The sequence below is a fragment of the Suricata suricatta genome, chromosome 10 (genome assembly GCF_006229205.1).
Source record: "Suricata suricatta isolate VVHF042 chromosome 10, meerkat_22Aug2017_6uvM2_HiC, whole genome shotgun sequence".
Taxonomy (NCBI): domain Eukaryota; kingdom Metazoa; phylum Chordata; class Mammalia; order Carnivora; family Herpestidae; genus Suricata; species Suricata suricatta.
In genome coordinates, this window is record NC_043709.1 from 114,125,823 (window position 1) to 114,140,302 (window position 14,480).

The 14,480-nt window shown below is 40.2% G+C and overlaps 1 protein-coding gene across 1 annotated transcript in view; it reads right to left on the reverse strand.

The window, feature by feature from the left end:
• Positions 1-821: 821 nt before the first annotated feature.
• ITGA8 (integrin subunit alpha 8) overlaps positions 822-14,480 on the reverse strand; it is a 195,742-nt gene continuing 182,083 nt past the window's right edge. Inside the window, exons 30-32 of the mRNA XM_029955577.1 lie at positions 13,035-13,136; positions 5,696-5,818; positions 822-3,976 (exon numbers count right to left, since the gene is read on the reverse strand). Coding sequence (XP_029811437.1) covers positions 3,890-3,976; positions 5,696-5,818; positions 13,035-13,136 — 312 coding nt within the window. The 3' untranslated portion in view covers positions 822-3,889. The remainder of the gene's footprint in view (positions 3,977-5,695; positions 5,819-13,034; positions 13,137-14,480) is intronic.

The following is a 14,480-nucleotide window of genomic DNA, read 5'->3' on the forward strand; positions in this document are numbered from 1 at the left end:
CAAGGAAAGACACGTGAAGTTCATTCATTGAAATAACCAAGAGAAGCCTCGTGGATGAAAGGATTCAATTCAACATTATTCTAATAGATGAATCTGTGAAGAATTATTTCTGATGAGAGGGGAGATGTTTAAAAAAAAGATAGCCTGCAATTGAAAAGAACTTTGGGTAACTGTTCTAAAAACATTGTATGAGCATTATGAATAATGTGTGCACCCTAGTGCTTTGTAATGGAAGTGGATTACAAAAGTACATGTTCCCCATGATTATTATTATATGCATAGGTATTTATTCATTTATTCTAGAAATGTTTGTGAGCACTGACTAAGATAGCAGATGCTGGTCCTAGGTACTGGAGACACAGAGGTGAAAAGATACGTTTCTTGCTCTCATTAAGGGTCAGTTCAGCTGGAAGATAGTCATGCAAGCAAATGGAAAAGGGTGGTAATTCACAAAATGTCTTTGGAGTGCTGGAGGGGCCTTTAGCTTGGCTGACGACACAGAGGAGGGCTTCATAAAGGAGCTAAGATTTGGGGGGCACCTGGGTGGCTCAGTCAAACTCTTGATTTTGGCTCAGGTCATGATCTCATGGTTCATGAGTTCAAGCCCCACATTGGGCTCCATGCTAATAGTGTGGAGCCTGCTTAGGGTTCTCCGTCTCCTTCTCTCTCTGCTCCTCCCCAGCTTGTGTGCACTTTCTCTCTCTCAAAAGCAAATAAATAAATAAATAAATAAAGGAGCTAAGATTTTTATATGGACAAAATTTGAAAGGCAATGTGGAGAAAGTAATCAGTTGTGTAAGGGTATAAGTATTAGAAGTAACTTAAAAATTTAAAAAATATCTTTATTGGGATTTAATCCACATATTATACAATTCACCCATTTAAAGTGTACAATTCATTTTTTTTGGTGTATTCATGGAGTTATGCAAACATCACCACAATCTAAATTTAGAACCTTCTCATCATCCCAAAGAAATGTTATATTCACGCTCTTCCAAATGTCTTTCAACATTAAGTGCCTTTATAATCATAAAAAACTCAAAGCATAAAGATGGAAACATTTGATCTCCGCCATTGTGGGAAAGCTGTATGTTGTGTGCAAAACAGACCACAGTACATCATCATGTCTTTAATTTTTCATTTTATTAGTGACAAGGTAAATACGTATGTGAAAATCTTCACAGATATCTACACATGTATTTAAATAAAAGAAGAAAAAAAGGAGTTGAATTGAAAAAGTGGGGTTTCAGTGACTTCTAATCCATGTTGTTTATTACTGTATAAACATCTCCAAGTGTATAAAACTTGACCTTGCCCATTTTTTTTTCCATTGTCTTCCAAGCTGGCTGCAAGAATTTCAAAAGGGATATCAAAGATATACATAGACTCTAACAGAGGCATGGTACAACATGAATTATGAGAGTGACTGGCAATGTTATGGTGAGAAGCAGACACGCTCAGTGCATTGACAGTGTTCTGTAGGCAGAGGTGCTGCTCAGGAACTGATGACTGGTGGGTTCACCTGACCACAGGTGTGTCCCCCTTCCTCCATTTGCTTCTACATCTGGAGTGGCAGAGGGGCCACTGTGTGCGTGATGGTCCTCTGTTAAATGCCTATCTCTCCGCAGAGGACCACTCTTGGAGACTCCGAGGAAGCCTCAGATCTTGTTCCATTCCAGGTCCTCGTCTTGTCCCCGGCGTCTCTCCTTTCCTCCAGGTGTCTGTGTGACCCAGCTCATGGGGTCCTACATCTATGTAACCCTAGGGGCTCTGAGTTTCTTCACGAATGTTAGCTTAAAAGGCAGTGGGTGTGTTTTCTCAGGGACCTTCTATAACCCCAAATCCTTAGGAGCTAATCTGTATTGGCCCAAAGTCAGGCATGATGACACGAGTTAGGGGATTATCTGGGGGCAGAGAAACCTGTTTGGCACTCCTCCAGCCTTACCTAGACAGCCACCTCCTTGCAAAACCAATTCTACCTGGAGGGCCCACCAAGGCTGTGTGGGGCCCGCAAACTCTCTGACACACCTGTGCTCTCACCCCCAGCCAGCCATATGCCCTGGGAGCCAGACTTCAGTCCCTATGGACTTGAAACCGCTACCATGGCAGGATTTAATTCACAAGTGGGAAAAATATGAACTGCGTCAGAGTATTCTTCCGTGTGCCTTGCATTTGCTTTCCAAGGAAGATCTGCAGCTGTGGCCAAGTGGCTGGCCTCCGGGCAGAAGGCACGGCAGAAAATTTAGTGTCTGTGAGTTTGGCTCATTTTTCAAATAAAGTGTGATCGCTGATGCTGGAAATACAAATTTTCCAACGGCTTTGTAAGCCTAAGGATTTTGGTCCGCTTGCTCTAGTAGATGGATATTAATTCAGGATTGAATTAATCAGGATAGAAATTTAAAAAATAACTAATGCCAGTGTAAACATACATGCTTTAGATATGTAGGTCTATAAAATATTGCACATAAATATAAAATTTGTTCAGCATTTCTTCATAGTAATTTTTCATTATCATAAAAAGGCTATGGGATTGTGCAGATTATATATGAATTTGGCTGGTCACGTTTACTTCAGAATTGATGACATTACACACGACTATGGATTATTTACAAGAGTTTCAAACATCAGCCTTCTGTGGTGGTTAAATTTTAGGTGACAGGAGAATAGCCTAAATAAAGGTTATTTTCCAAAGTTGTACATTATAAAGATTAGCAGTAAAAATGAGTAGTAAAGTTAGAATAAGAGGTTCTAAATAAAATTCTTAGGAAGCCCTTTTCTGGGTTCATCTCATATCTGCATAAATTTATATTTCTTTCCCATGTATGTCTTCTCTGTGCATATAAATTTGAGGAATAGTAGAGGAAATAGGCATTTAATCCCAAGCTAAATATTACTGTTGCTCCTTCTAGATATTAAAAATAATGTTTACCCACATTGCAAAATTGCTTCTGTATCAATGCACTCAGAAATTTTATCATTACTTTTAAATACCATGCAGGTTTGAGAGTACCTTAAAATCTGTGTATTGCTAATTAAGGCAATGAAAAGGTTTTTTGTTTTCTTGTATAAAAGGAAATATAAATACAACTTTTTGCAAAGCTAAATTAAGCAGCTGTGAGTCCCCAGGAAGTGTGAATCCATGTGATTTCAGGTAGAAGGCGGTAAGGTGTTAAGTGAAACTGTCAGCTTCTTCTCAGGCGCTGTCTAAAGAAGCTCTGTGAATTTGCACCAGATGATTATCTTAGAAGGAAATTTAGTAAGTGGTTTCGGAAACCAGCTAACCAGATCTTAACGTCCGAATCTTCTAGATGACCAGAATATCTGCCCAGAGACATGGAAAATAAATAAATAAATTGTTTTCCTCAGTTGCAAGATTATCTTTGTCGTTTCAAAAGTACTTTCACAGTACCAACAACATAGGCCATCTCCCTGAGCCACAACTTCATTGGAAATGTTTCTTTTCCATAGGGAGGTGTCAGATATTCTGCTGGATACAGTAGTGTTGGAAGGTCTGGTCCTAGTTCACCTTCTGAAGTTGACTGTAATTGAGATAGTTCATCTCTGCGACTTGAGCTGGATTTTCCTGGAAAGCAGCTGAGTTCCCATGCCCATTTTGGAGCATCTGCCAAAGACAGAATGACTAAAGCAAAAGTTGTCTTCCATGATGCCTAATGGTTTCCGCAGCGTTGAGGACATTACCTCCCCCAGAAGGGTCTCTGGGCTCCGTGGCAGCTTCCCCAAAGTGCAGCCTACATGAGGTGATATTTCTGGGGCCCTTCCGTTGCCGAGGTCACTGGCAGGGACAAGGAAACCTTTGTTTTACCTTTACATTCCTTCTTTTCTTTGAACAGGACCAGTGTTCAAGTTTCTTGAGCCTTGTTTTTACTTTTCATGTCTCAACCGTTTTCTCATCTGTGAGCTGTTCCCTGTCGTTCATATCGTCCTGGGGTGGTCTTGCTCTGTCGAAGAATCCACACTGTGCAAAAGAGAAACAGGCTATATAGTCAAGGTGTTTTGGTAATTTGTGAAACTCCTCACTCTGAGAATTTTTCACTTTATTATATTTTCTAAGGAAACTGAAGCTCTGTGGATATAAACTGAGCAACTCTCCAAATTAGGAGGGGAAAACATAGTATCCTTTACCTGCGGTGAGGACTTTACTGCATAGGGCAGAGTGTTTCGGTCCTTCCGCTGTGATAGAATTTCCCTGTTTTGTATAATCCACTTATGGACCTTGTATATTTTTCCTGAGATTATAGCAGCAAGGCCCAAAGATTTCCTCTCTGCTTTTCTGCATGTTTTCTGGAGCCAGCAGAAGTGCTACCTGCTGCCGGCCAAGGAGGAGAGTCGCTCTCCTGAAGTGTGTTGTAGGCTACCGCAGGGTGGAATTTAGGAAAAAGAAGGGAGATGCCTTGGCACTTGTGGAACACACAGCATGTAGAGGAAAAGTAGATTGTCACTCTTGGTCCAGAAAGGGCTTTCCTTTCCATCCCAGGACGTCTTAGCAACTTTCCAAGGATCAACCAACAACTTGGGGAAGAAGTGATTCTAGAATCTTCATCCCCCTGAATTTCAAGTTAGTATTTGATCTAGGAGAATATAACTTCCCCTAGAAATCTTGAACCTCAATTCTTATTGTTTCATACATCAGAAGCCAAATTCACTGACAACTATTGAGGTGTCTTTTTTTTTTTTTTTTTTTTTTTGCAGGACTAGTACCATATTCTGTCAATTGCCACATGTCATATATGGAAACAAAAATACTATAATTAGCAGAATAACACAAAGGTCTATTTCTAAAGGTAAACAATGCAGTAGACTATGTAGGCTCAGGATGGCACAAAACAGCTGATAATGATCAGGAAATCCATTATTTAACTCACATGGCAAGGTTTTCTCTTCTAAGCATGCCACATATTGTTTTAAAATAAAAATACACTGTGATTTTGGGGAACCACAACAATAGTGGTTTAACTAAGATGCGACTGGATTAATTATTCTTACAGTCATGTAATTGTGCCACTGTTTCTTTTTTGGAATGGAAAGCTCTGTGAAACTTGGCAGTTGTGTTGGGTTTTGGGCCAGGAATTAATTCCTATTGTGGATTTTTACAATATATTTTAGTAAAACACATGAAAGAATTCATTAAGGCTTCCTAATAGAGATGAGCTACTTGGCAAGATCAAAAACAAAAAACAAAGAAACCAAGTCCAAGAATATATAATATGCATGATTTATTTGGCCCAATAGCCCAAGTATCAATTAATTACTATATTAATTGCATCTGTGTGGTGCTTAAAAATAAACATTTCAAAGGATTGCTGATAGCGCCATGTCAGCAAAAAGCTTGAGAACTTGATTAATTAAAAAAGAAAAAGAAGACCATAATAACATTTTCACCACAAGCATCTGGGAAAGAAGATCACAGGTCTTAGCTAAGAAAGTCTAACTTTCTCTGTATTTATTTATAAAAAAATCTCAAGATAAAAGCAGCATTAAACACTCTTGGTCTTCTTAAATGTCAGCTGCACAGGCATAGTAAGTTTGCCAAAACAAACAAGACAAACTTTTCCCTTTATGTCTGCTAAAAATCCCCAAATCATGCCTCTGGCATTGTCTTTTCAAATCTCAAGGTGGATCCTTGTAAATCCCCTCAGAGGCCTGTCTACTCAAAAAGAAAAATAAATAAACTTACCTTCCATAAAGCTAAGGTTAAGATGGCCAGAACCAATAATCCAAGAAGTATTGCTAGTATTATTACCCACAATGGGATTGAGAAGGAAACATTTGGGGTTGCCCAGATAACTGATGTCTTAATCTGAAACGGAAAATAAAGCAAATGAGCTTGAATTGAAAACTGTTGGGTGAAATAAAACAGTAATTACCATTATAATACTGGGAGTGGTTCTAAAAAGATCCATATAATAGTTGAAATCATCCTAGGGCAGGTCTGAATGTCTACAGAACTCAAACATAAACTCTTAAAAAACAGCACATTCTGAGGTCCCCCAGGTTGAATGGAAGGTCTAATTATAGGTACTCGCTGGGTGTTTGGCTTAGAACAGCCCAGAAACCCTGGAATAGAATTGAGGTGGACCGAAAATGAGAACCAGCAAGGTAGAAAGGAATGACTTTAAGTTGGGCTAGACCTTTTATGGCACTAATGACTGCCATTGACCCTATGAAAGGCCAAGTCTGTCCATACACATTTCTCTACCGAACTGAGCTAACCTGAGAGGTGAGTTGAATTGGATCCACTGGACTGTTCAATGTGCAAAAAGAATAGAAGTCACCTAACATAACCACCACTGCCCCCCCAAGCCATTTTACCAAAGAGAAGATTGAGTCCCAGAGGGTCTAAGTCAGTCACACAACTAATTAATGCTGCCACCTCTTTATCCCTAGCTTCTGTGTTTATGATGGCCCATAGCTTGACTAGCCATCTTGGATTTTATGGAAGTAAGCAAAGTGAATGCTAATTGTCTAGATGCATTGGGGCTCCCTTCAATCCTAAATCCAGTTTTTGGTTGCTATTTATTAGAACTCATTTCATTCCCCACTGTTGCAAGGACATTTGGAGGAAAAGAAGACCTTCCCAGCAGGACTGCATGCACAGGGTCCATGAACCACCCCTGCTCACCCTGTTCCCCCACGAGCAGAAGCAGCATCTCACTACCTATGTGCCAGGCAAATGTGCCTCTGGAGACCCTGACAGCAAAGAAGCTGAAGACCTCCAGACAAAACAAAGAAGAGACCCAGCCATGATGCTAACACCTTCTGCCAGAGAAAAGAGAAATGAAAATGTTCTTGGATCTGAAATGTTATTCATCCAGGCAGGTCTGTCTGGTTGTAGAGAGAAGTAAGCACTGCCTCAGTGAGCAAAGCAGAGTGATCCTCGCTCTAACTGTGTTGGTTGGAGGGATCACGGGTCCAGTCCTGACACACATTCGGAATCTCGAGGTCACAATTCTCTAACCCACCAGTCAACAGATGATGGACTCCTAGCAAAGGTTGGTGGCTCTGGAATGTGTCCTGGCTGGAAATGCGTGGGTGTTTTCATAACCTGCACTCAGGTATTGGGCCCTGAGCATGCTTACCTCTTTTCTCTGCCTTCTTAACTAGATTGGAGCATCCTACCTCTGGTTTACTCGGCTTATTGGGTTTTGTATTGCCCCTCATCTTGGTCCATTTTCCTTATGCAGCAGACATACTGATGACTTAATTCACTCAATTCTCCAGCCCCAAATATCATTGACATCAAGACAAAACAAAGGCATCAACAGTAGGGAGACTGCTAGTCATTCCACGTGCACAACAGTGCCAGACACTTGCTCCCTGCTCTCAGTGAGGAAAAGGCTGGTCATAACCTACTCACCATTATGCCTTCCTCCTTCACCCATTAACGCCCACTGCCAGCACAATGTCTGTTCCATCCAACACATCAGCAGGATATGCAACATTCCATGACCATGATGGGATTACCCTCACCCTGCTTGTCAGTGCCTAAGGACAAGACACATGGCGCACAACGAAATGATGCACTGAAAGACTCAATGCAGTCAGAATGCCACCGGGATTCTGCAGCCTAAGTGACTTATTCTAAAACAATCCTTTGCATGTGTGTGGCTATAAGAGCAAGATAGCCATATACTGATGACTTCTGAATCAGCTCCCATTATGTTCTTTTCCCTTAGTGAATTACATCTAATGCCTGTGAAACAAGTGCTCCGTCATCATCTTAAAGTGTTCAGAGAAAGGACATGAGGCGGTCTTTCAAAATGACCCTAATATTGCTAAAAGCAGACTCAAACAGTTTTGGTAATGAGATTTTCACAGTTTTGGAACTACAAGGTATGGTATTGATCATGCACTCGCCAGCCAGTTAGGGTGGCCCAGGAGAGAGAACATCTGGAGCCGTGGGGTTTCTTATAAATGTTTCTTCCCCCCCGAGCTGTAATTTCACTGAGGAAACAACATAGTTTCAGGCTATATTTGGCACATGTGTTAGAGATTGCCAAAATTTACTAATAGATAATTTACAGTAATACAGCTAAAGGAGTTGAAAGGCCATAGACTGTTCTGTTTGTATTGTTAGTTTTTTTTTTAAACAGTATTTATTTTTAAGAGAGAAAGACACAGAGTGTGAACACGGGAGGGGAAGAGAGCGAGGGAGACATGGAATCTGAAGCAGGCTCCAGGCTCTGAGCTGTCTGCACGGAGCCTGACGCGGGGCTTGAACTCACAAACCGTGAGATCATGACCTGAGCTGAAGTCAGACGCTTAAGCAACTGGGCCACCCAGGCGCCCCTCATATTGTTAGTTTAATAAAAAGCAATGGATTGGGAGAAGAGCTGCTAACAACTTTGCCGGATTACCACTTGGCTACTGTATGTAGGTTTTGATGTTATTATTTAAAAAACTGCTCATTCTGTAGAAACAGGTAGGGGGGTCACTTACAAAGGATAATCCTATATGGAGGGGTTTTTTTTTTGCAGCAATGATGGAAAATATGAATATTAAATTGAACAGGAGATGCTTATTAGGGTTTCTTGAAGCAGAGAACAGCTTTATAGATACAATTACAAGATCTTTTGGCTTTTTGTTTGCATTCACTTCCAAAGATGCTGACAGCAATGTCTTAAAAATGTCTGAGACTACATGATCGCTACTGTCCTTTTCAGTTCCAAAATTCTGAAATTCTCATCACCAAAACTGTCATCAGTCTGCTGCCAGTAACATTATGTTCATTTAAAAAATACCACTCCATTCCCTTTCTCTGAGTATTTTAAATGTTGAGATTACACATGTCATGGACATTTCCTGTAAGTCATCATATGTAATTAACCAGGAGAAAAGGACAAAGAGTTCTAAAAGAAAGCAAACTCAAAACCTTCCGCCTGCGCCTGGATTCTGCCTTGCTTTCCTGCTGCCTTTAGGACATCCATGTGGCACTGAGGCTGCCCAATCTCCTCAATCTAAAATGGGAGCAGCTGCAAAGATCTTCCTTGGCCCCTGGTATTTTCCTAAACTTATCTAGGCTTTTCGCTGCGTAGTCAAGAAGTCACTGCACCAAGGACAGTGGAAATACGGAAAATCGACACTGCCCCAGGGCATTCCTCCCTCTTTCCAGTACAGGTGAACTAATTGCTGCTGAAAGAAGTGGATGAAAAGACAAGAGTAACACATCAGTGGAAGAGCCACGTATATCTTGGAAAGGGAAGTCTTTCTGAAAACACATTGATCAGGGAGTCATGTGACATAGTCATGTCTACAAATGGCAATGGGGTATTTCATCCGTGGGTGGAAATAAGTAAAGTCCAGCCTTTCCCGAGACTCAGTGCTCTGTATAAATTAGAAACCTGCACTCCACAGGCAAACTTACTAGGGAAAGACTTAATTGATTACTTTTATAGGACCAAAGCTTATTTAAATTTGTACCCATGCTATGGAAAATTTCAGAATGGTGTGGGAAAGCTTGGCAAGAAAGAAAATGCTGGAGAATACTAGAACTTTGTTACTCGGTGTTTATGTTTGTCTTGCAGCTCATTTTGATGACCCCACAAGAAGCTTAGATTATCCATTGGATAATAAATGGTGAGAAAAATAGGTCTTAATTGTCAGAGTTTGTCATGACTAAACACTAATATATTGTAATACATTTTCATTCATTTCAAATAAGATTTATTTAACATCCCGTGTTCTTTGGAGTTCTGTAGCTATTATCATCAGCTCCAAACTGGAACCTTCTGTAACCCTAAATCAATGCTGTCCAATAGAAATATAATGCAAGCCACATGTGTAATTTAGGAATTTTTAAAAAAGAGGAAAAAGAAAGAGGAGACATTAATTTTAGTAATTTTTTACCCTAAATATCCAAACTATTATCATTTCAACATGCAGCTGATAGAAAAGCATGCACAAGACATTTTTTTATTTTTATTTTTTAGTTTTTTAAACTTTATTCATTCTTGAGAGACAGAGAGAGACAGAGTGCAAGTAGGGGAGGGTCAGAGAGAGAGGGAGACACAGAATCTGAGGCAGTCTCCAGGGTTTGAGCTGTCAGCACAGAGCCTGACACAGGGTTCAAACCCTTGAACTGTGAGATCATGACCTGAGCTGAAGCTGGATGCTTAACTGACTGAGCCACCCAGGTGCGCCTCCACAAGACATTAAAAAAAATTTTTTTTTTAAATGAAGTCTCCAAAATCCACTGTGTATTTGATTTTTGCAGCATATAACAGCAAACTAGATTTTCAGTGGTTAAAGTGAAATGTAGTCTCACAAAAAAAAAAATATAGCTGCATTTCATAGAAAAAAATCTTAGACTGCTACAGTTTTTAGGTTTACATTTAAATGAGTTATAATGAAGTAAAACTTCTAATCACAGTGGCCACATCTCACATACTTACTTCCCACCTGTGGCTGATGGCTACCATACTGGACTGCATAGCTCTAGAACATTTTGTATAGTCTAACTCAAGGGTGTGATTCGCCCAATTACCTATGCCCCTCCTTGTAAGAATAATTCATCTAGAAGGTGGTCCCAAGGCAGAATTTGGGGTGTACTGAGGCCTAATGATTTCCTTTAAAAATATGAGCAAGCAATTATATATTTTAGCTGCTCTAAAAAAGAAGGGTAATGTTGATTAACTGAAGTACTTAAAATTTAGGGTGAAAAACTCAAGTGTGTGAGAACCAATCAACAAACTGTTCAATTCATCTTTATGGATCAAGAACATTTAGCAATTTAAAGAAAAAGTATAAAATTTTAAAAATTCACTTATAATTATCTGCAATTTTAGGAAGTGAGATCCATTACTTATAAGTGAAATTTAGACTTTCTTAAAGTGATGCTAAACAGGGAACATTTTACCTTCATCATGTCATAAATCTTGTTGTTCTTTTTTATGGTTGAAAGACCATATATAATTTTTAACATGCCTACATTTTATCATTGACATTTATGATATGTTTTTGTATATTTTGACAAAATACCAAGGTAGAAGGAAAAAGCTCCCTTGTATTTGCAACTGTAATTAATGTTGACATCTGTATTTATGTATCACAAAATTTTGTGTAAACATACTTCATAGGGTCACAAGAATGTTTTAAATGTACCAAGATACCCTACTTACAGTGCCATTTACAACAAAATAATAACATAAAGTGGACCAGCTGAACACACACTTTAACAACATTTCAATAGCCCCTATGAGATAGGCAGTTTGAACTTAAACAATTGTTGAATATAATAACTCTATTTTAAGGTTCTGAAACTGTGTTAACAAATAAAATGGATTCACACTTTCTGTATGAGGGTATTTTTTTCTTAAAAATTTTTTTTAATATTTTTGAGATTGATAGAAAGAGAGAGACAGAGTGTGAATGGGGGACAAAGAGAGAGGGAGACACAGAACCCAAAGCAGGCTCCAGGCTCTGAGCTGTCAGCCCATAGCCCCACACGGGTATTGAACTTGAACCGCAAGATCATGACCTGAGCCAAAGTCAGATGCTTAACCAACTGAGCCACCCAGGTGCCCCCGTATGAGATTTTAAGTGAAGATTTTCATTAACTAGTTTATAATAACTACTACTGCAGTTACAGGGCAATAAATATTCCATTTCTGGATGTAAATTATGGAATTTGGCGTTAGTGACACCACACACAAATGCTAAAGATTATTGATAAGCAAAGAAGGTGTCCCAATAACTGATTCCTGTTTTCTCGGCTGCACTGTAATGACTGAGTGTTCTGTCTATCCCTTTGCCTCATGCAACCTTTCCCTCACCTCTGAACATGCAAGTGTCATGCCTCATGAGTTCATTTGTTACAGACACAGACGCGCTGCAGGTAGCAAATGGGAATTGCTCTTTTCTTCAACCAAGCTCACACAGGGCTCCAGAAATGGCTGAATCATGACCTTGTGGCCAAGGGAGTACAAACTAATCATCCCACACAAGGGCCTAGGAGAACAAGCCAACAGTCTCTAGTCTCATTACAAGAGAAAGATCCAAGAGGGTTTCCCCAGTGGCAGAGTATGGACTGGGGCTCATCATTATGATTCCCAACTACCTATTCCGACTGAGCGCCTTAAAGCAATTCTCTTCTGCTGCTTTCTTTTCTGCATAAGAAGGACCTTTGAGAAGAACTCGCTAGAAAAAAAAATCAGCCAGCCCAAAGCCCGGTCCTCTCCAAGCAAGCCACAGAAAAATCATTTCCTGTGTGGAGCAGGTCTGCAAGACCTCAGAGCACCTTCATTCTGAAATGCTTTCCCAATAACCTTTACATCAACGATGTGGTAAATCATTCACCCGAGATAACAAGGCTTTAAAAAAAATGCAGTGACAGGGGTGGTGGGGATGGGGGAAGCACATGGATCTGATGATTTGGTGGATCTTTTGAGATGGGTTGAGAACAGCAGGCTGTCACCTGTGGCCAGTGCAGAAAGGCGCAATACGGTTGACAGACCTGACTGTAACATATGTTTCTGTTATGGAACACATGCTCAGAGAAAACAAAGGGACCCAGATTTATCTCCCTGAGAGTGACAAGCCTTTGAACCTCTTTGGAAGAACATCCTATATTAAAAACCCCAAGCCTCTGTCTTCTAGGTTGAGCATAAATCCAAACCATGGCAGACATCTTGCGAGGGAAAGATGAGCTCAATAAAGAAAGATGTGGTAGTACATACTTTCAGATGCCACCAAAGTTTACCCAGAAACTTTGATATTTCCAATTTGGGCTTCCTCAACCTAGCGGGAGAGGGTAAGACATTTTGGGAGGGGGGCTATTACTGACTTGAGCTCCTTGTCTTGGGTGTAATGCTCGGGCTTCACAGACACCATTGAGTGGGTGGCTCTGATGAGGCGACACTAAGAAATTTCCGACCAAAATCAGAAAATAGTGATATAAAGAAGGCAACTTTTCTCAAGTGAAGGTGATAAGCACTTCAATGTAGCACAAGCTGTACAGTGACTTAAAAAATGGTCATTTCAATGAAATTATTGTGCCTCTATATTTTTCAGATACTCACTGCCATGCTTCCCTCTGGGAGTTTCGCTGGCTGATCTTGATAAGGCATCTTCTTAACTTTGAAGGACACCAGGGATGCAAGAGAATAGGGATCATTTTTTCTCTGAAATTAAAAAATACATATTTAAATACATTCCATGTAACTCTTTTAAAAGTTACAATGGCAGCCAACTGTTGTTTTCAGTGTCTCCCATTGTTTCCAAAGGAAAATTTCCACCTTCCTCCTTTCTTCTTTTTCTCCTTAAAATTTTTTCCCCATCCAATGATCCATCTATCCATCCAGACATCCATCCATCCAGACATCTTTGTAGACATCCACCCAACCGTCCACCCAACAATCCATATTCTTAGATTTATCTTATGGAAAAAATAAGGTTAGAATAAAAACAGAAAATTAAAGTCCCTAAAAGGAGTCAGCACAAAGGTTAAAAGAGTTGTTGCTAGTGAAGAACAAAGGGAAGATACGGTGAGTTACCAGACTCTTATTATCTGATAGAGGGAAATATTTTAGGAGAGAGACTGGTACGAAATTATAAAGAAATTGATCACATTTCCTCTTCTCAGAAGACCCAGAGAACGTTCTCTCATTCCCAGTACTGTTAGGATTTTGGGGTGAATGTGGGGCCATCCTATACATTGTAGGATATGTGGCAGTGTCTGGTCTCACTAGACGCCAGCAGTGCCTCAACCACAGGTGTGACAACCAAAAATATCTGTCATTATTGCCAGTGTCCCCTGGGAAAAAAATCTCTTCAGTTAGGAATCAAAGACTTAGAGCCATAGTGTTTTTGAGACAATCTTTCAGCATTAGTTTCTGTTTATTTTATTCAAAAAATTTTTAATGTTTATTTATTTATTTGAATATTTTTTATTTTTATTTTTGAGAGACAGAGAGAGATAGCACGAGCAGGGGAGGTTGAGAGAGAGAGGGAGACACAGAATCTGAAACAGATTCCAGGCTCTGAGCTAGCTGTCAGCACAGAGCCTGATGCAGGGCTCGAACCCATGAACTTTGAGATCGTGACCTGAGCCGAAGCCGGATACTTAACTGACTGAGCCACCCAGGTTCCCCTAATGTTTACTTATTTTTGAGAGAGAGAGAGAGAGAGAGACAGAGCATGAGCAGGGGAGAGGCAGAGAGAGAGGGAGACACAGAATTTGAAGCAGGCTCCAGGCTCTGAGCTGTCAGCACAGAGCCCGACGCGAGGTTGGAACCCATAGACTATGGACTGTGAGATCATGACCTGAGCCCAAGTTGGACGCTTAACTGACTGAGCCACCCAGGTGCCCCAGTTTTTGTTTGTTTAATTGTCTCTCATACTAGATGTTGATTAAAGTCAAAGGAAAATATTTAAGAGCAAGTCAAGTCAAGCTGTTTTGAGAATGTCAGCTTCTGTGGTTCGCCTCCATTTAACTTGACCTAGTGATTACTGCTATACAGTCTTGG